General features: G+C 39.2%; 1 protein-coding gene across 2 annotated transcripts in view; it reads left to right on the top strand.

Moving 5' to 3' along the window:
• The window catches only part of MYLK (myosin light chain kinase), a 199,490-nt gene that overhangs the window by 128,704 nt on the left and 44,024 nt on the right, over positions 1-26,762 (top strand). For both annotated transcript variants that reach the window (XM_066323075.1, XM_066323076.1), the window contains 4 exons: positions 7,702-7,818; positions 11,136-11,216; positions 22,428-22,478; positions 24,090-24,217. In XM_066323075.1, coding sequence (XP_066179172.1) covers positions 7,702-7,818; positions 11,136-11,216; positions 22,428-22,478; positions 24,090-24,217 — 377 coding nt within the window. The remainder of the gene's footprint in view (positions 1-7,701; positions 7,819-11,135; positions 11,217-22,427; positions 22,479-24,089; positions 24,218-26,762) is intronic.

Here is a 26,762-nt window from a genome sequence, read left to right as displayed (position 1 = left end):
CTTAGTAGTGAGTGTTATCAGTACCTCAAAGGCAGGCTTTCTTCTGCACATATTTGCAGAGGATCTTGGAAAGAAATATTACACTGGGCTGTAAGTTTTGTCCTTTAATGGAAAGACAAGGAATGAGGGTTAGAGCTGTTTTTTTAAACCTTATTACATACCCTCTAGTACACAGAGAGCGTGTATTGCATGATGGCAAATTTTGATTTTTTCCTGACAGTACCTGCTAGCTTTGGCTCTTGGAGAAGAATGTGTTGCTGCTCTCTCACTATAAGATTCTTTCATGCCAACTGTTAAGTAATTACTTAAGAACTTACTTAAAGTATGCATGATACTATAAGTAAGTTCCAGATTTCATAGAGATTCAGTTTTCTCTTTTTCCCTAATTAGGAACGCATACATACTTGAGGGAACCAAAAGAGGAGGAGGAATAACTGGAATTATTATTATTATTAAATTATTCTTATAACAGAATAGAACTGAGAAATAGCAAATTCATTCACTATCAGGAAATACTGTTCAATAGGGAAACTGTATGGCTTAGTTTCATGGATAGAGTTTGGAGCAGCTTTAAACATAGAGAGCAACAATAACACTGGAGGCAGTACACAGCAGGCCAAAGGCAAAGATCCATCCTTTGCTCCAAACACTAAAAATGCAACACCATCACACCCACAAGTGTACTTCAGCAGCAGTGCCTTTAGCAAAGCTGGGAGCAGCATTTAATGTGCCCTGGAGGTAATGTCCTAGAGTCATCCTCACCTGAAAGAAGGCTAAGTCTGTGGGGAAGAAGAGCAATTCAGAGCAAACAGACCTAGCTCACCTTAGTGGGCTTGCAAAGCCATTTTGGTATGACCTTGCTCCTCCTTGTGTTCAGCAACAAAATCCACTATGGAAGAGGATAGATCTAGAAATGTTCTTGGCCATTTCACCAACTGCTTTTGTGCTGTTGTGATGTTTGCTGGTGACCACGGGGTTTTTTACAGATTCACCAGCGGTATTTCACAATAACTTACATGTTCTTAATAAGTTGGATACTGGAAAATTCCATATCTAGAGTAATGCATGTCCATCTGCTTCTTAGCCACAGTACTAGCCTATCTTAGTATGGAATACTGTCCCACAAACTGGCCAGTGTAAGTAAATGCACGAACCCCCAGAATGCTATGTATTTGTATTTTGGAAACTGAATTATTCCTCTCTGTCATTCCCGAGAGAGAGAGAGAGAGAGAGAGAGAGAGAGTGAGAGAAAAGAGACAGAAATTTGCTCATTACCTGGTGCCAAATATATTGTGAAGACAAATACTTAAAATTCAGTTTCAGGAACATGTGATTAAACAGTGGCTTATTTGGCCAGGAAGGTCAAACTTAGAAGTATAAGAGGACAGGCAAACTGTGTAAAAACAATGTGTAGTCACCCACTGAAAATAACTTTCCTTGGCATATTTGTCCTAGTTGATAGGGAGGCCCTTGACCAGTTAGAAGCCACGCTGTTCACAGGTCTTCTCTGTGCTGGCAGAGCCTGACTGACACTGAATTTCCCCCCCAAGGCAGTTTAGCCATTGGAGTGCAGGAGAAGGGAGAGTGTTATCCCTGCCCCGTACCATTGGGGAAGCCTGTGTACAAACACCAGCATCAGAATAGACTGGTAAGGCCAAAAGAAAAGCTAAACCCTGCTCTAAAAATCATCTTCATCTTCAGGCATATTTATGCAGCATTTGTGCTGATTTATGGTAGTTAATCTGGGCCTTGCAGTGTATTCCATTTTTCCAAGGTTAAGTGTAGTTAGAAGTCAGAATCTGGGCAGCATTATCCTGAATGCCACAATTACAACAATAGCTGATAGCGTGTCACGTTCCTTCCATTTTACATTTCAACTACTTTCCCTTTGAAATCATGAACATCAGTGCACTTGTTCTTCCATTCCTTTTTACAGTTCCCCAAACAGTACTCTGTTGGTTGATTGGCACGATTTTTTGCCTCATGTATCATTTTTATGACGAAGTGATAAAAGTGAGCTCTTGTACTATTTTTCTGAGGCGGTACAATTTTATTAATGGTTTGATTTTATATTTTTCTTCTTTTAAACTTGTCAGAGTCCAATTATCTACATTCCTGAGATAGATATTCATGTGCTTTTTGCCCATTAAAGATCAAAATAAATGGGTACTAGCAATAAAAAGTTCCCATAAATTAGAGCATTATACATTTGTACGGTATGGGGTAGGTGATGCATGGTGAAGAGGCAATTTAATGAGAGGCTTCTTTACTTGAAGTTATAGGGGGCTTTTTGTTTGGAAAACAAGTTTTTAAGAAGGCTCTAGCAGACATTGCAGTGAAGTTAGACATATAAGGACTGAGTAGAACAATTTTCCTCACAGGGTGAACCCTTTAGAAGCAGGACCCATCTTGTTTTACATTTGTATAGCACTGGCCCAGCAGTTCCCTGTGCCACTCTCCTGCTGTATGACTTGCTCCTGGACAGAAAATCCACAGAGAAAGTTCTTGCATGGTCCCAAAAGCTGTTCTATAAGATGGCAGTGAAAGGGTTTTGCACAGCATCCTTAGTAAACTGTCCAGCTGAGGTGTACAGGTGAATGCAAGTCTAAACTCACACATTTGCCATTTTTAAGTCAGCTTGCTCAGCTTTTATTGGATACATTAAGTACTCTGTGACTATCTAGATGGAAGAGGAACTGTTTGATATACACTCAGGTAGCAGTGATGGTGTAGCTTAGAAAATGCCTGAGTTTGTATTGCTTTGTCTAAGCAAGCATTTTTTGCTTCCCAAGTTTCTTGGCAGCATAAAGATTTGATAATCTTATTAGCAATAATGCCTTAACAACTTTCTTGTGACTTAACTCCTAAATCTTCCTATCAATCATGCCAGTCTAGCCAGGATCTGCCATGACTTGTTTTCTTTTTAATTAAATTTGAGCAAGAATTTGGTGTATCGTTAACACCACTCTATGTACTGCTGAAAGTAGATACATTTTGCACTTTATAGAAGCGTCTTGGGAAAATTTAAGGTTAGGAAGATCATCTGAGGGTCAGTTCTGACACAATACCATGTTTGTCACAGGCCACATTTCCCTCTGCACTGTCATTAATGTTTGAATCTCTCCTCTTCCATAAAATGCATATAGTGTGGATTTAAATACAGCAAAAGAGAGAGATTTCCTATAACCACTGGCAATTTATTGTGAAGTCTATTCTAGTAAGAGTTTTGTTATTAAATCAAGAAACAGAACAATGCCTTATTTCTAACATGACAGAAAGGTTATGGCTCTGTAACCAAGATAGCTTTCTCTTTCTTTTAAAACTTGACAAGTCAATCTCTTACTAACTTTCTCTCCATGATGCACTTCATCCAGCCCTTGGAGGCTTGGCGTTGTTTTGGTTTGGTTTTCTTTCCAATGCCTCCTCTCCAGTTGCTGTTTGCTAGTTTATTATCTTATTTAGAAAAGAGGAAGCAGAATTGTGTGTGGGTATCAGCATCAGTGAGGAGATCACCTTACTATTACTGCTCTTACTGGAGGTTATTGGTCCTCTTTCTACCTCACAATTCAAGTTTGTCTTTTCTCCTTTAAACCTTTAAACCTCCTGAATATCCAGCATCCCTTGCTGCCATCAGTGCTTGCCTTCTCACAGTCTCAAGCCCCACTTTCTTTGAATGAATGGGACTCAGCTTAACAAGAAAATGAATAAATAAATGCCCTGCTATCTTTTCCCTTTCCAAGATTCTTTCTAGCATCTGTAAATTTACAAAAGTTAGTTTATGAGTACTTCCACGTCATAGGTTAAAATATTTAATAGCTTGGGTCCTAGTCTGATCACAGAGGAAATCCATTAGAAACAAACTGAGCGATGATTTCCTATTGTCAGCTTCCTCAGGAGATTTTAATTTTAACAGCTCTAACTCCTCATAAGTCAATGTCATTAATATAGTAATGTAAAATTAATTACAAGCAGAAAATTGTGATATATCACAAATAGTTCAGTATGGGTTAAGAAAACTACCTTTGCACAGATACATTTGCTGGTTAAATGTCAATGTTGTGAATCATGAAAGTAAGTTTCTTACACTGTTTTCCTTAAAACTCTATCAATTATCAATAATTACATTTGACATTTTTTTCTTCTCTGAAATTCATGTGTTTGTTTCACTGTTTTTCCTGTTGTCATTGTAGCTGCAGTCAATATTTTCCTGGTCAATCCACTTCTCATTTTTAAACATGACTGTGATACTAGCAAATATTTGAACTTGCCCAGACAATTTGAGATTTATTAGAAAACTAGCACTATAGGCCAATGAGTTCCTTTCAAAAATTAGGCACAATTTCTCACAGACCAGTGTTTATTAATATTGCCTAAATACTCCACAGCGCTTTCTTATACCACGGGATACAAATGAGAAAGCCATAAACTGGAGTTTGCATCCTCCATTGGAATCAGGAGTTTGGCCAGCTAGGTGCCAGTCTGGGGAATGGGACTAAGGAGCTGGTTTTGTTGGTTTGTGTATTTGTTTTGTATCTGAGGTTGACTTTCTCTGGAGTTTCATGGAAAGAATGTAGAAGCCTGGAGATATTTTAAACTGTCTTGCACTATTTTTGAGTAAGTCAGAGAACCCTTTCATAGCTCAAAATTCAAGGGTAAGGCTTTCCGCATCTACACCAGAGTCTCCAGTAAACTATCAGCTTCTGTGGCTGTTAAGGTCTGTTCTAGGGCTGCACCAGTCCCAATGTCTAAGTGGTAGATTCCAGTATTCATGTTTATTCCAATCCTGCACTCGGTGACAGTCTTTAAGGATGATCCATGGCCTGGTTCCTAACAAAAACAGAGGGCTGAGGGAGACAAAATAGATAGCAAGCATTTTTAGCTGACTGGGATTTGTGAAGGGCCAGGATTTCAGAATAACCAGTCTGGGCTTTCTAGCAGTTCTGAGAAAATAAGCTTGTTTCAGGGCATGATGGGGTTTGCAGAGGAAATACCAAATACTTCATTGAAAGACATTTGCCCTTCTAGCCCCGGGAACTGACTCTAGATCACAGAACATAGGCCTGGTTGGGAAGGTTGGGAAGCTTCCTGTCCTTATGAAATCTCATCAAGTTTTGCCTGGGTTTTGGTAGTTTGGGGTTTTTTCCTGGTTTTCTGTGAAAATGAAGTTTTGACTTCCCTTCTCCCTCAGCCTTCCCTTATACTCCTGATCCAACCTGGCCAAATCTTTCTGATCCATTGGCCAATTTCATACCTAGTTCTAGTGGTCCACATTTTCATGAATACTAGTTGCTATATAAAGGAGAGTGACCCAAATTGCCTCATTTTCCCTTCACTCCTCCAGTGAGGGCTAGTAGTGCTGTATCTGGTGGTAGCAAGAAGCCCAGCAGTCCCCATGCATTTTGCATGTGCTGTTCCCATGGAGTTCCTTGGAAGAAAGAAGAAGTGAAGGAAAATAGGATGCAGATTATTTCTTCTGGGAGGTGAGAGTTAGGATGGAAAAGGGCATGGCACTTGATAAAAACCAGATTTCCTTCACCCTCTTTCTCACAAAATCACTTCATTAAATGAGTGTTGAGGAGTGACCCTGTATTAGTCTTCAATGAGCTGGGGAAGGGCTTTTGAACAGGTAGAAAACTCCTGCAGAAGCTAAAGTAAATTCTGCATTGTTCCAGTCCCTTAATGATACAGTTATTTTTACAGGCCAGGCTCCTCTCCTGCAGTAAGGTGGCCAGAGGTCTCCTTGATATGTATGTGTCTTTGTTCCATAGCTTATGGGCTTTTTCAATAGCATCTTTAGGTTTCAATCTGCAATCTTTTCTAATCATGTTACATAGATTTATATAAATTCTTAGACTGGAAGTTATCTTTGGCTTGCTCTCCAAACGTCTCTTTAAACAGCAGAGACGTGTGAATTTATATTTGCTAGATGCCTGCATGAATACTTTTCTACTGTCTCTCCTCCATTTGGAATGGAACTGCAGCTCGTGACATTTTTGGCTTCAGCCTGACTCATGGAAAAGCGTTGCCTCGGGGAGGGCACGTGGATTTTCTTTTCACCCTGTGGTTGGCTGAGCACAGCCCATGTGAGTGAGGGGTCAGTGCTCCTCTTCTGAGAGTTTTCACATCATTTCTCAGGGGATAATAGTCATCATTTAGAGCTGCTTGATTTTGTGGAGAATGATAAAGAGGGAAAAAAATAATTTTCTTCTAACGGATGTGTGGTTTTGGCTGACCAAATTTGTTGGAAACCATTTGAATGTTTTTATAAGATTTTTCTTGAATAATGACATCCAGGTTTAAAATGAGAGACAAATCTGAATGCCAAGAGCAGAAGTGCCATGTCCAAACAAAGAAACAGAGCTCATCTCCAAAGAGAACCAGTAAACTCCTAAAGTCCTTCAGATGGAGAGGAGTTCTTCTCAAGGTCCTTTTCATGGACCAGTATCACTTGTCCCTGCGCCATTTCCCACATCACAGGGGATGCATTTGATGGGGTTGAGCACTCTGGGAGGCTTCCAGTTACCATAGAGAGAAAGGTGCTGGGAGATTTCCTTACATATCAGGAAACAGGGTAAATATCTGAAAAAAACCCATCCCTTCAATTCTTTAATTAGGAACGGCTGTGAGAAAGGCAAATGAAGGAAAGGGGGAAGGTTTTACTGCAGCTGAGGTAAGTGGAAGGTGGAGGTGTTCTGGACAGGCCAACAGCAACGGGCAGAAGTGCACAATGCCTCAGCTCTGTTTAGGGGACAAACCCAGCTTCCCAATGAAGAAGGAGAAAGCAAACCCACACTTCACCTTCACTTAATTAGGGATATTTGGAATGGGAAAATGTGGAACATTTTAACTGGGGTCAACCCTGGGGAGGAAAGTCCTTCATTGTTCCAAGCAGTGCAAGTGAAAGTAAGGGACAAGGTTCTTCTTCCTCATCCCCCATCTACTGGGAACAACTTCTGTTTGGGTTCACAGAGTTTTAGTTTTTAAGAGGAAATGAATTTCCCTTGGGTCATACCAAGCTTCCCTCGGTAAATAACGAGCTTATGTCGCATCCTGTTTCTGCAAACCCAATTAAGTCAAATTTTGTGGTTTTGTTTGAAAAGAAATGGATTTGTTGCAGTGATAAATTTGATTGCCACTAATATAATGGACTTTCTAATGGATATTTTACAGGCAGTTATTTATTAGGCAGTTCAAGCTAAAAGAAAATGTCTTTCAGTGCTGTTTTTAAACTTAGGCACTAGGTTGAAGTTCTGCTCTCACACATGAATGCTCAGGGGAGTGCTAGAGGCAAGGTTGAATCAAAACTTTGATAATGGGCATTGGACAGGAACCCTCTTATTCACAGTCCTACACTATGAGCACTTTTGGAAAAAAAGTCACCCAAGTGAGGACTTCTGATCACTGCTGAAAGACAAAGGAGAGCAGCTCTAGAGGTGCTGCTCTGGGTCTTCTCTACCTTTAATTCAGGGCTGCAGGGACAACTTGGAGTATCCTAGGGAAAAGCAATAAGATTCAATTTTTGATTTATTTAGCATTAATACAGCTCTGATAAGGCTGAATTTTTAAGGACAGCTTTTTCTAGCAGAGAAGATCACCTGTAATGAAGGACTGGCTCATTTGATGCCTTCTGCTCCTTACTAGCACTAAGGTTTTTGTGAGCTGCAGCCTAACATGTGTTTAATCTCTCCCTCCATTGTACAGGGACACTCTGCTCACTGACCATTGAGAAGGCCATGCCTGAAGATGGGGGCGAGTACAAGTGCATAGCTGAGAACCCAGCAGGGAAAGCTGAGTGTGCTTGCAAAGTGGTGGTAGAAGGTAAGTGCTGTGCTGGGTACAAGAAAACCCTGCCTTAGAATTTCCTCCTTTCCAACTTATTTCCCAAGAATGACCATTAGGAGCTACTTACATGCACAAAAAAAACCCCCAAAGAACTCTACCCCCTTTCCTTCGCACTTTTTGATCAATAGATAATTCAGTGTCTCCCATGAAGAAGCATGAGCAGAGAGACAGTACAGAACCAAGGGCTCCGGATGCTCTGTGAAATAATCTGTATTCTCCTGCTGCCCACTGTATTTCTAGAAGGTTTTCAGAGCAGTGAGCTGAACTTGTAAGATTTGTTTCTGAGCTGTGTGCATCATTTGAGAGACAGTGAGAACCCCCTGTGTGAGTCTGGGTGTCAGTCTGCCTCAGGACTGTGTGACACATTTCTCACTCTACAACTCCCCAGTTCTTTGCATTCACAGATATTTAGTTTTTTGGTTTTCTACTGAAAGTGAGCAAAAATAAACAAATTACCAGCTCAACCAGCCTTGAGTTCCACAGTGTTAGAACATGGATAATTTACTGACTGAGGTACTTGTTTTCAGCTGTGGTCATGCTGATGACACTGTACTCTTGTCAAACAGCCTTGGCCTTGGACAAGGCCTAGGTGAGGCTGAGTGAGACTCAGGCTTATAAAGCTGCCATGGAGTTTAAATTATTTAAGGGGTTTTAAGTAACAAAATGTCCTTATCAACTCACCTTCTGGTGAGCTTATTTTTAAATACTCTGAGACTTTCCACTGTGATTAAAATGAGCACAAAGCTAGACAGAAAGCCTAAGAGCAGAACTGGGGTACTGAACCTTCATGGCTGTGGTATTTATGGAAGGATATCTAGAAAAGAAAACTATTATTTTTTTCCTAATGTTACATGACACAAGGTAAGAATGTGGTTCTGTAACTCCTCACTAAAGGTCAGTCTTCATGTAACTGGAAAAGGAATTAATCACACATAAAATTACAATTACAATACAAATACCTTCTCTGATATTATGGTTACAGCATAATCTGTCTTAAATATTTGATAAGCTATTGCTTATGGTTCTGTAATTTAAAGTAATAAATTTTGTCAGTGCTGAAGTTCAAAGAAGAGGCTTTAAGCAAAATCTAGTCCCTGAAACACCTTAACCACCAGAGATGCAGAGTGTTGAGGGATTAGATCATCAAAAGCTTAGCATACAGTAGTTCTCTACAGCTGTCCAAGCAACTTTTGTCTCAGTCACTTATGCGTTTTTCCTGTTTTCTGATCTCCTTCAAGTAGCAGCTTTTCTTCCTGAAGCTTCCTTTAGCCTATATCCCACTTCAGGTTTCCTGCTGGACAATGCATGCTCTAGGAGGCTGCAGTAGAGTTTGGCTCACAGAGCCTCTGTCATGGGAGGCTGTGAGCTCCTTGCCTGGTGCTGTGAATGACATTACCTCAGCTCTCTGGCTTTCTGTGGTGCCGGCACCCACGGCATTGGGAGCTTACTGCTCACGTCGTGTTGGGCACCAGGATGGCCACATTCCTCACCTCCATACTGGCTGCCTCATGGGCCTTTTTCATTCTCCACTGGCATGCTGCTGAGAAGAGGTTTTTGACGAATGGCACCATAGCAAACTCCAGCTATTTAGGAAAGACGCCATTTGATATCCCGTGTCTGAGACTGGCAGAGAGGATGGCTTATTTTTAAATTAGGATTGTGATCTAAAAGAAGAGTTCAGATTTCTCCCTTCTTCAGTCCACTGTCAGGATTCCAGATGCTGATTTTTAGACTACGTAACCATAATCATTATATTTCTTTTGACATCAGGGATTCAAGATTGGAGAGACATTTGACTTCAGTTGACAGATCTGTAGAATCTGAGTGTCTGAACTCTTACACAGCCTCCTGCTCTGAATTATTTACTAGGACATTCTCTCTTCCTCTGTTAACTTTTTAAGAAACTTAGATGAATTTTCACACACTAGCACCTAGAAGAAGGTGACTAAAATAGCTGTTTCCATAACATTTATGTCATCTTTTTCTCTGGTAGCTAACAGCTCTCTCACTCACTCTGAAAGCTGAATATTTGAAAGCTGTAAAGTGATACAGCTATTGCTGAGATCATAATCTATAATCATAATCTCTCTTCCAAAGATAAATGTCAGGATCAAGCAATCTAACAAGCAGAGCTTGTTAGATTTGCATTTTAGGTCATAGAATCCTAGAATGGTTTGCTGTTGGAAGGGACCTTAAAGATCATTTTGTTCCAACCCCTACCATGGCCAGAGACTTTTTCCCACAGATCAGGTTGCTCAAAGCCCCATCCAGCCTGGTCTTGAGCAGCCCCAGGGATGGGAAGCCCACAGCCTCTTTGGGCAACCTGTGCCAGTGCCTCATGACCCTCACAGCGACAAATTTCTTAATGTCTAATACAAATTTTGCCCCCTTGAGCTTAAAGCCACTCCTCCTTGATGTGGCACTACAGATGCTTGTGAAAAGTCCCTCCCCAGCTCTCTTGGAGCTGATTTCGTTACTGGAAGGTCTAAAGTCTCCCCAAAGCCCTCTCCTCTTCAGGCTGAACTGCCCCAGCTCTCCAGCCTGTCTTCCTTCATAGGAGAGGTGCTCCAGCCCTGTGATTGTGCTCAGCTTGGAATAACCTTAAACAAAAGTTGTATCTTTTATTTATATCTCATGTGGGATACGCATGGAGGGGACCTTTTTTGGCTCTTAGCTGTTGGTGTAGTCCGCAGTGATGAGCAGTTTGTGGATAAGAACTGTGCAATTGTGAAATACTAGAATCCATCAAACCTCAGTCCTGTGGTGTCCCTTTTGCTGTTTCTATTTTGGAATAAACAAATAGTCAAGAATATCTTCTTGGAAAGATTTAAACAGATTGAGGAAATGTTACTCTTCAAAATGGGTTAATCTGAATTGATCACACAGACAATGGAATAGAAGAATTACATGGCAAGAGATTATTTTAAATGAAGTGATGTTTTAATACGGCTTTGTTTCCCTTTTCTCTGCACTGCCTAAACAGCTTTGTGCACTCTGTGTTTGGTCTATTCAGCTAAAATATCTATCAGCTTAGATGGGACCTCTAGTCTAGCTGCTTATTTGGTTTCTTAGTTGAGCTGCTTTTGTAGAGGATTTTTCCCTCTCTGCTCCCTCTTCCTTTCAGAATGTGGCAGTCTCCAGCAAATCTGTGCAGAAAATTCTTCTTAAAAGGCTAAAGGAGAGCAATTTCCTCTAACTTTGCAGAAAGATCCCAAATAAACCTTTTATTAGACAGCTTTTTCATTATTGATTTTCAAATAGGATTTGTATTTTATTATTTGTTTTGATTGCAGATGCCTCAAAGACCTCAAAGCCTACTGAGAAGAAGACCAAGAAGCCTAAGACCACACTTCCCCCAGTGCTGCCAACAGAGAGTAAGTGACTGTGATTCGATTTGCTTTCTTTCCAGTGGAAACAAAAGAGTGCTTTGGGATTCTGTGGTCATTCCCTTCTGCTTGCAGACATAGTATCAGAAGCCTGTGTTGTTTCTTTAGCCCTTGTACTTAAGTCATGTGAAATGAGTTTTTGCCATGTGGGGATTAGAAGTAAGAGCCCAAACTGTGAGTTCAGACCTCACCCACTCTACTCTCTGTTTTTCATAATGGTGCAATAAACTTGTGACACCAATTTATTTTTGGCTGCCTCTCAAAGAGCACAGAAACGCTCGAGTAGTTTGCTTCAATTGGTGTTGGGTTGTGTGTAGACAATATGAAGTTTTACTATTGGTAGGCAAAGCATCTTGACTGAAATGCCCTGTAGAATAATCTGTCCTTTTTTGGCATGACCACGGAGAGTGGCTTTGCACATTTTACATTCTTTGTTTTAAGCCTAAATGCTTAACTTGCTTTTAATGCTATCTGAAATAATAAATTAGCTATAAATTCCCATGTTTGCTACTCAGCATGCAATGGTTAAATGGAAACTTTAAATGGTAAAGGCAGCACAATAATGTCAGTTTAGGAATAACCAACACCAGTACTACTTATGAAATTAAGAGATACAAATATCTCTTAAATCAAAACTGGGCTTTGAAAATTGTTTATTTAACATGTCCACCATGTAAGTTCCTAAAAAGATGTGAAGACGTGATTTAATGGAAACATTAAATATTTTATCTAGCTCTCTCAAAAAATAAAAAACAAACTCTAATCTGGTCTTCCAGCAAGAACATTTTCAGCTGCTTTCAGCAGTACTCAGAACAGTTTTATACTGATTGATGATCACAGGTAATAATTGTGCTTCTGGAAATGTGACTTGCATAAAACTACGCCCTGGGCTACAGCTATTTCTGAGTTGCTGGCTGAGCATTGTAACCCTCTCCAGCCTGTCTTTGGGGATATGGGAAGAGTCACACTGACATGCTCCACCTCTGCACATGAGCTTCAAGTGCCATAAATAATAGCAATTAAAAGCAATGATTTCATCACTGAACATCAACAGAAAAGAAAATTTTAAAGCCATTTAAACCTCTGTGGAACAGCGTTTTGAATTGTGTTTTCTATGCACACAACACACACATTTCCTCTGCTCTCCCAGCAGCGTTATCAATTGCAGCTTTCCCAGGAGAAAGTGTGAGTCGGGAACTTAGTCTAAATATGGAGATATATGACCTGATCCACATCCTGCTCCTTTTGCATCTGGTTTTAGTGGAAATTAAAATAACAAAACAGAACTACCAACTCTGGCTGCTGAAATATTTGGGAAAAGAAGATTGAAACAATGGGGAATGTTTTTTCTACATGGTGTATAATTTCAGTGTTTCAAGTTCTTGAACTTCTCATAAGCTTTTTTTCAAAATAACTTTGAAATATCTTTCCTGCTGCACAGTAAGCATCAAGGTAACCAGAGAGAATGTTAGGAAACTGGGCTTTGAAAGAGTTTTTGTAAAAGCTTTGAAAAATGCATCTTCAATTTTAAAAGGATTTGGCAGCAGAGATTTCACAGGTGTTTTTTGACATCTGAGTCTCTGAGGAATGTGAGTATTTGTCTTCTGAAATAAGCTTTTATTTCTATGTTTGTCAGGGCAAAATATACAAAACAGATCTAGTGGGCTACACAGTTTCAATCTACACTGAAATTCTTATCACATATAGAGATGGTAAAATTCCTTACCTGAAAGAGAATGGACTTTAGAAGTCAGATGTTTTTCTATCTTTACTGTATACCTCTTGAAAAGAAGGGTAATAGGGAATAACTGTGAATTAAGATGTCCCAGTCTAATAAGGAGATATATTTTTATTCTGATCTTTTCTGGTCTTTGTTGCTACATCAAGTTACCAACAGTCCTGATGGCAAGTAGAGTGTGCAGGTGGAGGTTGAAGAAAGAAAGAAAAAGAATCCTAATAATGTGATTAGAATTAATGATTAACAGATTCTGAATTTTGAGTAGTGAATTCAGTCACAGCAGTATATGCTCCATGGGATAGAGAGACTATATACTGTCTGTACTTTTTAGAAATACTTTTCAGGGAAAAGATCCCTATTTTCCACATTCTGTAAAGAAGTGCAAGTGAAATTTCATGGTTAGCAGCTATGTCACCCTTTTCTACCTTCAGATAAATTACAAGTGATCCTTGTTTGGTTGTTTGTTTTTTTGTTTGGTTTTTTTTTGTTTTGTTTTGTTTTGTTTTGTTGGTTTTTTGGGGTTTTTTTTGGTTTTTTTGGTTTGTTTTTTTTTTTCCCTAGTAGAAACTTCAAGGAAAGTAATTAACTTTAGGTTCCTGAAAGTAAATATCAATACATTTCTTTTTGTGGGAGAGAGTGAATGTTGTCAGTATGTTAACCTGTAGAATTTGTCTCCCTGTGAGAATAGTTGCTGACTCATGTCCTTTGGCTGCTCATTCTGACAATGTAATTTAATTACTGCAAGCTTGGGGCTTGTAAGCTACAGAGATCCAATAGTAAGCAGAATTTGGGGCATTGCTTCCTTTGATATGCAATACATACTGGATTCTGGTGTAGAATAAGAACATGAAGAAGGAAGCTGTGTGTCATTCAGTGATTAACAGCATCTTTGAATGGATTCTTGCAGTGTTTACTGCAGAAAGATTGCTCCCATGCTGGCAAATTACAAAACTTACATTGTATTTCCTTTTGCTTAGAATTAATATTGTGTCACCAGAATTTAGTAATAATTATGCAACCCTCCAAGGATAAATAGAATAAATAATGCTGTTTCTGAGAATAAGAAACAGATTCACCTTTGAATCTGGGTGAAATAAAAGGGAGAAAAGAGGAAGGGCACCTCTGGAACTGGTTCATCCTTTACTGGCTGCACTGACTTGGGCTCTGTCACTTGGGTCTTTGCTCAGTGGATCTCAAATGTTACTGAGTTACAATAATAAAGTGTTACGTTTCTTCTAAAAGAGGCAGTGGAAAATTGGACCCTTTCATTATTTATCAAGCTGCATACTCCGTGCCATGCCAGAACAAGCAGTGGGTAATGCAAGGGTCCCCTGGCTGGACACAGCCCTGTAGCAGGAACACGAAGCCAAAAATTCTCACCACTTGGACATTTCTCTAGAAAGCTTTGAAACTTCCATGAAGGGATTTAGGCACCCAGTTCCCTTTGAAATTAGAACTTACTGCAAATTAAGCTTAAAGGGAATTGCTTATTTCAATTACCAAAGCCACTTGCAAAATCTTCAGTGCCTATTAAATAAATTTTTGTCGCAACAGACTGTGGAAAAATCAGAGTGCTGCTTGAGATTTTTAAGAATAAATAAAGACTTGAATGTTTAAAGATGAATATTCCTTTTTCCAAAAAAATATTAGTACTGCACACTTGCAAATATTTTGTTGTCCTTAATGTGTCTTAAGCAGAGGATCAAAACAGAAGGAATTAGGCCAAGATGAGGCAGATTTGTTTGCAGGTCTAGAACCCAGCTTTCTTGATCCTCACTCTCAGGATTAGTTTGCATGCAGTATTTAAGATAGTACAGATTTTTTAAGTGGCATCACAATAGTTTACATAAAATATGAGTTTCCAAAAGAATTTTTTTCAAAGGCTTTTTTCAAGATTTGCTGATGAAAAAGGAGTACTACAGCAGTTAGATTCTATTTTTTAAACTTCCCCATGGCTGAGCTGTGCAACATAACTTTACTATAGTAGGAAGAAACTGTATCCCACTTATTGCTACTGAGAAAAAAAATGACTTTAATGCTTTAGAAAATAATCCTCATAAATCTAAGCATTGGATTAAAGTGTTTAGAAAGAAATGCCCAGTGTTTTTTGTAGGGCTAATTCACAGCACTACTTCCAGTAAATATTAAGAAATGGCAATTATCACCTGTCACAATCATTGTTATGAAAACCTAACAGGATATCCTGGATTCCCTCATCTGAGTAATTCTTCTTGAACCCACTGTGCTCATATCCAGACCACATACATTGAAGGGCTGACCCAGCACAGAGTTTGGTTGCACAAATGTAAGTTCTTCTACTCAGTTAAAAATAAAGTTGCATCAAAAAAATAACTTCAGCTACACACCTGCAAGTTATTCAGCAGTATTTGGTAGCTTGCTGATAGAAATATTTTTAACATGCTACCATAAAAAACATTTGATTTCATGTCAAGCACATTTTTGGTTAAGTATCTGTCTTCTCTTGCTGATGGTTAATAATAAAATGTCACCACTGACACTGTCCAGATCAAATCCTCCAGAAGGTTTCACTGTTCCCTTCCCAGATCTGAATTTTTAACATTATTGGTACTTGAATGCAGAGCTGAGCAGTGACATCTCTGAAACACTGCACCATAAAAATAAATATGCTATACAGGACCCCTTATTATGTTAATATATTCTTGTCCATAGCAGGGAGATAGTCTTCTCCAGAGTAGGGAGAATTCTAATTGTTAATCACCTTGGAAAAATTATGAGTCAGTGGCTAAGTGATTAGCATACAGTTCTGTTATTTACTCTTCAATAAAAGATCTTGTTAGAGAATCCAAGTCTGCAAGCACCATTTTAAGAAAATGTTACAAAACATTAAACCTGATGTGCCCAATTTAGTTAATATATAACTAAACCAGTAAAGACTTAAAGTTTTCTATTGATTTCCATTCTATGAAAATAACATGAAACACAGCACAGATGAATATGAAATGTTTCAAAATCTTCATTTCATGACAGATTGTTTTGTCCTAAGTGTAAAACTTGCCACTTTCTAAGTGAAGAACTCAATTACTGAGGAAGTTACTGTTCTGCTCAGAGATAATCTTTTAACTGCAGAAATGTGGGCACTGGGCAGCTGTGATCTGTGGCTGCTGCTGACCTCTTTGGTGGCTGGGATAGTCTGAGATGCTCTTAGGGTCAGTGAGGCTGTCCAAGCCAGTTCCCTCACTCCCATTCATTTCCCAGAAGGCTCGTGCTGCTCTGCTCCTGGCTGTTGTGATATCCAAGATATTTTCTGCACAGTGAGTGCAAGTACTAAGTGTGTTGGAACAATATAAATTACATTGTCAGAGAAGCTTCTAACCAAACTTTTAAAGGAAAAATTAATCTTTTTTCCTAAGCTGAAAATTCCACCCTTACTGCATGTAAATCAAATTGCAGTCTGCTATTTTTAAGATCTAAATAGGATTTCTCTGAAACTCTAAACTTTGAAAGGTGCTGCCTTCATTCCTGAGGCTTGGGGGTCCAAGAGTGAATATCTATGCCACAAGGCTCGACAGCCAAGCTGGGCTGAGGTAAAAAGGCAGTGCAAGATTTAACCTGGTCACTCTGAAGGTTGGTCACTTCCACAGATGAAAAATTAATCTGCCACTGTTCTTATACAATTAGCAATGGAGAAACACTAATTTGTTGCCCAAATTCCCTCTCTTGAGTGCCCAGTTCAGCACTGTTTCTCTAATGCTGGGCATGCATTTCAGATCTCTGCCAAGTTGTTTTACAGCTCTCATTGTACTGACATTTTCTAAGTTAATACTGGCACAGAATGGTATTTTCCATGGTTATTTCATGGAGTCCATGCTACGTATCTGTATGTTGACAGAAGAAGATAGAAATGTTTATTGACTGTCTTATGCAGAGAAGAAGGAATAGTTTTTGTAATGTGACCTTCAGCTGAAGAGGTGTCATGCTTCATTGATTTCCAATTAAGTCCTTGGCTAGAAATTGCACATGTACACATATATAATTATAGGCATATAACAGAAACATTAAGTTTCTCCTCTATAAAACAGGAGCTAAATCCATTGGCTCCACTGGTGTCCAAAAGCTTAAAGCACCTCTCTTTTCCTACTGAAAGCATTTGGAGCTCCTGAATGTCAGGTGACCTGGCAGTGTTTTCCTAAGGAACAGACTGGGTAGCAGGACAGTAACCTGCCTTAGGGTCCTGTCCCTACACACTTGGGCACAGCTTTTTAGTGTCTAATTGTAGATGTTCTCCCACGACATAAAAAAGGTAAAAAATTGAACTTATACTTGAGAAACTAACCTTGCTGTCTTGCTCCCACCACAGCTCTTAGAGCATTTGACGTGGTCTGGGTTGTTTGTGAGCTCTATTTCATATTGGATCTCTTCTGCACTGCTCAGACTTGCTCTAATCAGAGAAGCTGCTCAAGAACTGTGCTAGTAAACTGCTGTGGAATTGTTTATTCCTTCATCTGAGCTGTTTTCAAATACTGAGTTATTTTCAGTGTACCAAATAATATTATTGAAGCTCTGAGTGTGGTATATGCTAGCTCTCTTGTGACTGGAATGCAAAAGTGAGTATTTCCTGGGTTTTATTTTTGTTTCCACAAGGCAGAGGCTGTATATTTCTCAATTTGAGGACAATCTCGGCATGATTTAGAAACTACATATGGGATGTTGCAACAAAATGACAGTTGTTTTTAATGAAAAATAAAATAAAAGCTTTAAAAAGCTGTTGTGAAGCACATAAACTCAAATAACTGACTTGCATGGAATTAAGTTTACTTGTTTCTGCTTGTCATCACATTTAAGCCAGAGTTGCTTTCTGTTTTATTGTATTTAGATACTAAACAGTTATTTGGAAACATAAGAAATTTGCTCTTTGAGACGCAATGAAGGGAAACTGTTTAAACTTCCAAACCTTGAGGAAGTTTTCAAGCTCCTGGTGTTCAGTGCATTGTGTCTGTCATTTTCCCCTCTAGCAATTAGCACAGGGTCACGAATGTAGGAATAAACTGGTAGGTAATGATGTGTTGTCTTTTCCTGCTACAATTGTAGCCATCATTTTTCTTCCTGTTTCATCTTGTCTGTGCTAAAATCTGTAATGTGTTTTTGCACCAAAAACGAAGTCTGTGACAGAAGCAAAGATAGTACAGAACAATTGATTACTTTGACCACAAGGCCAAATGTTTCATTTTTTCTGTACTACTAGCTCTCAGTCATTCCATGCTTTCTGGCAGAGTAGGCAGTAGTGAAGGTTGACAGAGAACAGTGACTTTTGATTCAGAGCAGGATATCTATCCCCAGAAGGGTCTGAAGAAGGTTACACTGGGATTCATTTACATGAGAGAAGACCTCATGATCTCACATCCCACAGGCCTGAAGGATCCAAATGAGATGGGGAAGAAGGAGCAGATACTCGAATCTGTGCTTTCCATAAAATTTCCATAAATATTCTTCTTACCACGGTGTCTGACACATTACAGACATGACTTCTTTGAGTTTCTCTTGAACTCTGAAAATGCTGAAAAAAACCCAGTTTATTTCCTCTAGGAAGATGAAATCTTGACATGTTTTGCATGCGGGGAAAATAGTTTGTGGTATGAGAGTATGTCATTAACCCTTCTGCTCTCCTGAGCTAAAAGGAGGCTGTTCCACAAGCAGACAGAAGCAGGGATAGGTTTTGTTCCTTATGTTCATGGAGCTAGGTATTAACTGTACTTGTTTACCAGGTGCTGAAATCCATCACTACAGAAGACATGCACATAATTTTAGGCATGTCCCTCAGGGAAGACAGTAGGAATTATGGATTGGTTGGAAATATTATCTTGAGTACTGATTTTTTTTTCAGATCTAGAAGTTTTACTTCATGCTTTGTGAAAGCAAGTTGTGCAGAGAGCCATTTCAGGGGAGGGCTCTTCCTATTTTTAGTAAAATTCCAAAAAAGGGAAGCAAAAAAGAAAGACGGAGGCTTCTGAGCATATCTGCTCTCACGACTGCACCATCAGGGAAAGGAAGAGCACAACCAAATGTCTGGCACCTACCAGCCTGCATGGGTTTTTTCCCCTTTTTGCTTTATGTCCCCCCACTCAAAAACAAGCTCTGTAAGAGGCAAACCTACCTGCCTTGTAATGTTTGTGCTGTTTCTAGAAGGCAGAATCATTTAAAGGGGAAATATTAGTTCTTTTTACTTCCAGGCTGATTTTCAGCATCAGCCTGTTTCAAAGTAAACACCAAAAGAAAGACAAACCATGTTTAAGAAAAAAAAAAAATGCAGCAGAAGCAGACTTGAACTAACATTTCGAAGAGGCTCAAAAATATTTTAATGAAAGCAATCATTTGACCTTGTCAAATTGGAGTAATCTTAGTAGATTTTTTTTCACTAACTGTCTCCAGCAGCCTTTGAAAAAAGAAAGGTTGCATTTCAAAGAGACGCATAAGATGAGTTGGTATTCTTAAGGAAGATCTAAGAACAGTGGAGCTAAGAACTGTTAGCCAAAGAAGCCAGCTACACAGAGCCAGAGACCTGTCCTTGTACTCATCCCTTTCCATCCTGCCCCAGCCTTTCATTTCTGCTCAGGGCTATTTGTGTCTGCAAAACAGGATATTCAGCCAGACCTTCCAGCAACCCTTGGCAATCTGCATGGTTTGATGAAGTCCAGTGACAGTCTGTGTATCCTCAGTTAAGTGAATATAACGTCCTAGTGGGTAAAAACTAAAATTTAAACCAAAAAAATTGTACTTATATATAAAAAGCAGTGCCCTAGCTGAATGAAGTGATTAGTTCATGTTCTCTGCTTTGCTGCTATGGAAATCTTCAGAGGTGAGAGTCTTTTAAACTGGCTTAAGCAGAGCTGTTCCAGTATGCATGCTCCTTGCCTGTTAGCTAAGGTACTGCAACTAACGCACAATGTAGGCCAAGAGGTGATCTTTGAGTGAAAATCAAACTGGATTCAGTAATTTGCTTTTTTCTGAAAAATAGCAAAGGTATCTGCAACCCAAGATGGCACTTGACAAAAGGTGATTTTTCTTCATCCTTGTTGCTCCTTGTTTATATCAGGCTTAATGGAGTGTGGAAGCAATCAAATTCCTGTCATTGTGGCTGTATTAGAAGCCATTGCAGCTCTGAGAGAGACCCAACAGCTACTTCATCTCAGTTTAGAGAAGAGAATCTGCTGTCAAATACAGCACACGCACAAACAAAAATGTTTACATGTCTCCAAGTCATATAACTGAGTGAGTTTACATGGGGTTATGCATCTAATGAGCAACCAGTGGGTTATTTCCATTAGTAGGGATGTTCAAGAGCAGATCAGAGGCCAGACTCTACAGACCTTCCACCTGGCACCTGATCATATACAGAGTTTCATGGCTCCAACCAGAAATAAGAGTTTCAGCTCAGGGTGTGACCACACCATGACAAAGAAGCTGCTCTGCAAACACCACTTGCTGCCTCTGTTTGTACAGTTTGGGCAGGAAAGAGGATGTAGAAATTCATTTGCTGTCACTTACCCTGTCACAGCAGCCAGGGCACATGTCACTCTGTTGTGACAAAATGTAATGTGTCTCTTTAATGGGCAGTTGTGTTTTTTGAAGGCCTCAGTTTAGAGAGGGTTAAGTCCCCCTGGAAGATGTGTCAGGACAGAGACCTTGCTTACACCCTGTAGTAGTCCAGTAATACTGGGACAAACACCTCCCAAGTACTCACCCAAAGTTTTAAGTAGTTCTGGTGGGCTGGCATTGTCGAAGAAAAGCTTCCTTGGGAAATATCCAACTGTCCTTTTTTGTCTCAGCCATAAGTACTGTGAGAATATCTATTTTTGTGTTTCTGGTTGCTACAAAATCAATAAATTCAGAGCATAGCCAAGCATACTTTTAGGGAAAATTACTAAAAAATGGAAAGAAAGTGGAAAAAAATTTTCTGTATTGACTGAATAAAGTTCTTCAGAATGAACTGAATAAACACTGTTGTTGACAGCCTAAGCCATTAGATATTTTTAAAGTAATTTGGTCTTTTCACATCCTATACCACATCACCCCCTCTCTCCAGTTGCTCTAAAAATCAATCTGTCTGTTGTTTGAGCTATAGCATTGGGCTCCCGCAGTGGTTTTGCAGCTCATGGCTCATGAGTTTCATGTAGCATCACTTGATGTGTTCCAGGGTATCCTGCACAGCTTGTTGCTCGCTGCAACCAAAATGCTTAAAATCAAAAAAGGTTTTTTATTGGTTTTGTGAAACCAGGGGGATATTTTGCTGCTCGGTGTCTTTCTAATTTGAAATAACTAAATAAAAAATTAAAAAATGGACCAAAAAATTCAAAACTTCTGCATCTGTTATGGCTATCACTAGGCACCTCTGTATAGTCTGCCAGATACTCAAAAGCACTTAGCACATGCTGCTTCCGTTGGAAGCAATAACATCTTAAAAGCCAGACTACTTCAATCATGCTGCCGAGTTGAGCATAAGAAAATATGAAATGTTCTTTCACAGCAGAGGCCATTCTCTGACCAGGATGCTTAGAATAGCAGGCAAAAAGAGAGTGCTGTAAAAGGAATGAACTCCACTTCTGGAATTCAGTGGTTTGAAGGCATCCAGACTGTTGCATTTAAAGGCCACCACTATACATAACTCCTATGAATTTGTCCTTTTGAACCTGTTTATGTTTCTGTATTGTAAAACATTACTTGTTTGTGAGGGCAGATTATGGATGTTATATTTAACTTGCTGTTTCTCTTATGCCTGCTCTCTGGTAATTTAATTGGACAGCCTCTAGTTCTTATTTTGTGAAAAATAGTTAATAGCCATTTTCTACCTATGTCTTCTCTACTGTTCTTCTACTTACCCCGCACAATTTGTAGAACATTGTCTTCCAAAAATTCATGGGTCCAGATTTCAACTTCTAAGCCATATTTTTGTAGCTATGACATTTTCTTTTGAGAATACAGCAAAAAGTTATCCCAGCTGTAGGAAGAGGATGAGGCAGAGGGGTGGTGCTAATACTTATTTTTGGTATATCACTGTTTCTTTGTGAGCTCACAAGTGGTATGAGAGGCAGCACAGGGTGTTAACTACCTTTTTAACTGAGATCATTCAGCACTGATTATGCTGGAAATCTGAGCAGAAATTCAGGATGAGATGGGTCTTGACCCAGTGTTTTCACCTGTTAAACTACTATAAGGAATGGATGATGACAGATCATGGAAGAAGTATAGAAGATTTATTTGATTCTTTTAAAAGCTTCAGCTTCACCTGTGAATAGTCTAAGGATCATCCAGGATAATAAAAGTAGTTTTAAAGGTATTTTTAATTCTTTAGTTTAATATGCTGGAAGAACATACTACATTTTCAAGTGCCAACAAAGCATTGCTGTGGATGGTTGTGGTTAGTCTGGTACCTTGCAAAGCTCACCTTTGAATTCACATGGTTTGTTGTTGTTTTTTTTAACTAGGTGAAGCAACAGTGAAGAAGAAACCAGCTCCAAAGACTCCTCCAAAAGCAGGTAATTTGTTTCATGTGTCACACACATTTACCAGTGCAGCTGTTTGCCTACTAAGATTGTTTGCATATGTGATTAAATGGTAGTAAAATAAAACTTCACACTGTACTAAGAATTAAATTATGAGCATCCAAAGAAGTTACTCTCAGATGGACTACAGCAAGAGCCTAAAAAGTGTCAGTACTGTGTAACTTCCGCCCTTTTGCATATCCACAACAAACCTTGGCTTCCGTGAAAGAAATCTTTCTGTGTATCACAGAATCCTCTGCATGAGTAGCTACCACAGAGAGAGTGATAGATTCTACTTTTTCTCATCACTGGCATTATGGTAACCTGTTTGTACTCTCCAAGGTAAAGCTATCTATAATTAATGTTACAAGGAAATTTCCTCTATAGGAACCTCCTTTCCGTGTCTTGAAACTTCACCAGACTTTTAAACTGTTCAAGCTGCTTTCTATGGCAGATATACTCCTCAGCCTAGTTTCCTTCAGGTATTTTCAAAACAAAAAGACTTTTAAAAGATCAAGCCTAGAGTGAGATGAGGGAGAACCCTGCTTTGTTTTAATAGCTTTAATTACTGAAAAGGAAAAGAAAGCACTTTTTTCACAGTAGCCCTGTGCTTTGTAAAGAATGTTACATTTGGCAGTGAGGTCATTGCAATATTAGGGAATGCCTCTTACCTTTTGTGTCAATATGTCCTCAAGTCTGCCCCCTTCCTCTCCAACATACACACACACACAAGAAAATTTTTTTTTCCTGCTGCTTTTATAAGCAACAGTATAGCTTTCACCCCGGAGTCGTCCAGCCCATGATATTTTTGGCATCTGTGCTTAGCAGCTACCAGGGGTCTGACACTCAGCAGCACAGCTGAGAGGCAGGAAGGAGCACTGATAGCAGGAGATGTTCTGCCATCTATTGATACTCAGGCACTGAGAGGGAAGAGAAAGAGGAATTCCTGATTCATGAGTAGAGGGGAATGAATGGGACTGCAAGGTTTAAAGGAAGCACTGTTATATACAAACAAAAAGATCCATCAATGCTCATAGCAAAATTTAGGGTGATGGAGACAGACATCAATTTCCTTCTTTGTATCTCATGATGTTTCAGTGCCACATAATGTTTATCAGCTACTGAAGCCAGAATCCTCATAGACAGAGCTTAAGTCTTAAATTTTCTGAATTTTGTTGATAACATCAGGGAGTAGTTTTGCAGACCCCCCTCAGCACATGCAAATTGATAAGAAGGTAACTGGAGCCATTCTTCAACAATACAAAGTTCAAAAGAAAAACAAGATTTTCTGAAAAACCCACAACAAGAATTCACAAACTGTCTATTTGGGATTGGTGGTAGGTGCCAACGTTTTTGTGTTTTGGATGTCTGTATCTTGGTCTTTCATGAGCAAACTTTGGATGGGTAAATTGTTATTGCTTCACTACCCTAGAAATAACAAATCCACGTAATTATTTTTCATTGTGAGCAACAGGTAACTGCTAATTTGGATTTCAAAGACTACTCTGAAATAGTTGAGCTGAGAAATGTATGTCTTTTGAATTTTAAGAAAACTTATAATCATTAAAAGGGACATTTTATTATTTTTATTTTTTTTCCCTTCAGCTGCTCCTCCTCAGATTACTCAGTTCCCAGAAGACAGAAAAGTCCGTGCAGGTGAATCAGTGGAATTGTTTGCCAAGGTGGTAGGAACAGCACCCATAACCTGCACCTGGATGAAATTCCGTAAGCAGGTAAATAGTTTTCTGGTCTCTTTTGACAATCGTTGAAAAAGCAGAGCTGGAAATATCTATCCAATAACACCAATAACTATGTCCCATTTTTCCCTCTCCCTTCCTGAGGAACTGGCAAAGTCCATGTTATTCCTGCAGATGTTTTCATCACCTCTGCTAAAAACATTTCACTGATGAAGATTTCACAACCTCCATTAGCAAATTATTGCAGTGTTTATATAGCCATAATGTTAGAATTTTTTTTCCTAATGCCAAAACCAAATCTTTCTTGCTACAGTTTAGACCCTTTTCTGCCTGTCCCCTCCTGTAACAAATGGCAAGTTCTTTGTGAAAAGACCATGAAATAAAGGATAAGTGATGGGAAAGAGACAGGTATCTGAAAAGTGTCTGTCATAGGGGACATTTCCCTCCTTTGAAAATGACCTCTTCTTAGCTGATGCTGGATCTAAAGTTATGTCAGAAGGGTAAAATGCCATATAAAAAACTTGAGTGAATTGTCTTGCAACACAAATGTCACCATACTGGGCAAAACTGCAATCCATGCCATCAGTGCCCTCACTCCCTAGGTTTAAAATTCCTTCTACTTGAATTATTATCTTTAAACTGTGTCACATGTCCATAAGGGCAGTGTCTAAAGAGAGTTGCTTTAACAAAGCTATTTAAAATGACTTTAAATCAACCCAATATGCAAGTTCAGACTGGAAGATGAAGTGTCACGTTAGGACAGAGCAAATATCTACTGTAGCTGCTGTTCTGTTTATTTCATTCTGGACTTGTTATGCACTCTATAGAACACAGATAAAAAAAGCTCCTCCTAGAAGGAAGTTTAGACTCTAAATCCAGACTTGTCAGCATTTAATTGAAAGAATTCAAAACAGTTTGTTAGTGCAAAGGGTATTCCAGAGTCCATCCTTCTAACTCCAAATAACCTCCTGCTTTAGGGGAAAGGGTGAGTTTTCTCTTGAACTCTTATATTTCCTTTAATTTCTTTAGCTTCAAGACTGGAGTTAACCACTGCTTTCCACGAAAAATAGGTCTTAGAAGCTTCAGTGACGTTCAGTGTTTGATTTTGCTAAGCTCTGTCTTAACATTTAGGTAAAATGTACCCCTCAAAAGTGAGTTTCTGGTTTGTGCAGAATTCGGAGTTTATTGTTGAACACAACAATGCTATTTATTTTAAGGCCTTTTCTATATGCAAGATCTATGTGATAACAGGGACTAGCAGCTCCTAATGCCCATATCAGATCCATAACCTGTGATTCAAGATATTTTCTCCTTTTTAAAATGCTATTTTTTACCAACTTTATACTTTCTTCTTTAGTTATCCACTATGAGACGAAGTGAAGTATTGCAAAATCATAAATTAAAATGACAAAAACTTTTAAATTATTCAGGGTGATGAATGATACAAAAGCAAAAAAACTTCAGGAAGGTTACCAAGCACTGTAGGAGGACAAGTGAGGGCAGCAGTCTCTCATTTATTAATTTAAAAGGGTGCCACTTACTGTGTCCTGTGCTGCACCATAATTTTGCTTTATTTTTTCACTTACACTTCACCACATACTGTTTTACGCTTGGATTTCTTCCTTTTCTATAACTGTGGCTGATTTCAACTCCGTTCCATTCCCAGTCCTAAAGGTGAAAACCAGCCAAGTGTTTTGACAATTTACTGGGAGTTATTTGTAGTTGTTATTCGAGCTGATCCAGCAAGTGGCGAGCTGTGATTTCAGCCCTGCTGCAGTGTCCTCTCCATGTTTTTTCCTCACATTCCCTCAGGTGCAGGAGAGCCACAGTGGCCTCTCTCAGGCACGTTCCCAAAGAGTTTCTCTTGCTTGAAGAAAGGGAATGTCATGAATGTGTGACCCATACTGTTGTGTGCCATGGCAGTGTAGTGGAGGGCTGCTGGAACTGTGCTGAGCTGAAGAGGGGAAAACCACAGAAAGCCTTGAAAAACCTTGGAGAGCCTTGGAAAAGCTACTTCATTAGCTGAGTCCATCACTGAACACTGCCAGCTGTTGAAGCTTCTTAACTACAACCGAAGTCTTTCTTTCAGGATCCCTTGGATCCAACCCAGGCTCCCCACTGTAAACCACTGCACATCCTTCCAGGGCTATCTCTGCACCCTTTCAGGGCTGTCTTTTCTTCCTTTCAAGGATTTCTTTTTATCCCTTCAGGGCTTTCTCTGTATCCCTTCTGGGCTTTCTCTGAATAGTCCAGATCTAGTCCTACTATCGCCCCTTGACTGATTTTAATGAAGCAAGACATAAAGACAGTTTAGAATCTCAGAAGTGTGTAGGCAGGGTGGAACAACTTCCAGTATAATTTAACCCTACCTAATCCCATTTTCTAACTTTCTATTTGAGTTATTGTAGGATAATCCTTCTAAAGTTACTTTTGGGCAGATAGTTGTGCATGTGTTTTGTCTCGTTTGAGGAAAGAGCAGGGAAAGTCCTGTTCTTAAACTTTTGATTTCTTCTTCTCTGAATATATGGGACAAGATAAGGCAAACTAAATAGCCTCATTTTTAATTAAATTCTGAGAATGG

This window comes from Sylvia atricapilla, chromosome 7 (assembly GCF_009819655.1).
Source record: "Sylvia atricapilla isolate bSylAtr1 chromosome 7, bSylAtr1.pri, whole genome shotgun sequence".
NCBI classification, from domain to species: Eukaryota; Metazoa; Chordata; class Aves; order Passeriformes; family Sylviidae; genus Sylvia; species Sylvia atricapilla.
Note: the sequence above shows the minus strand (reverse complement) of the source record. Positions and strands in the feature narration are given on the sequence as shown.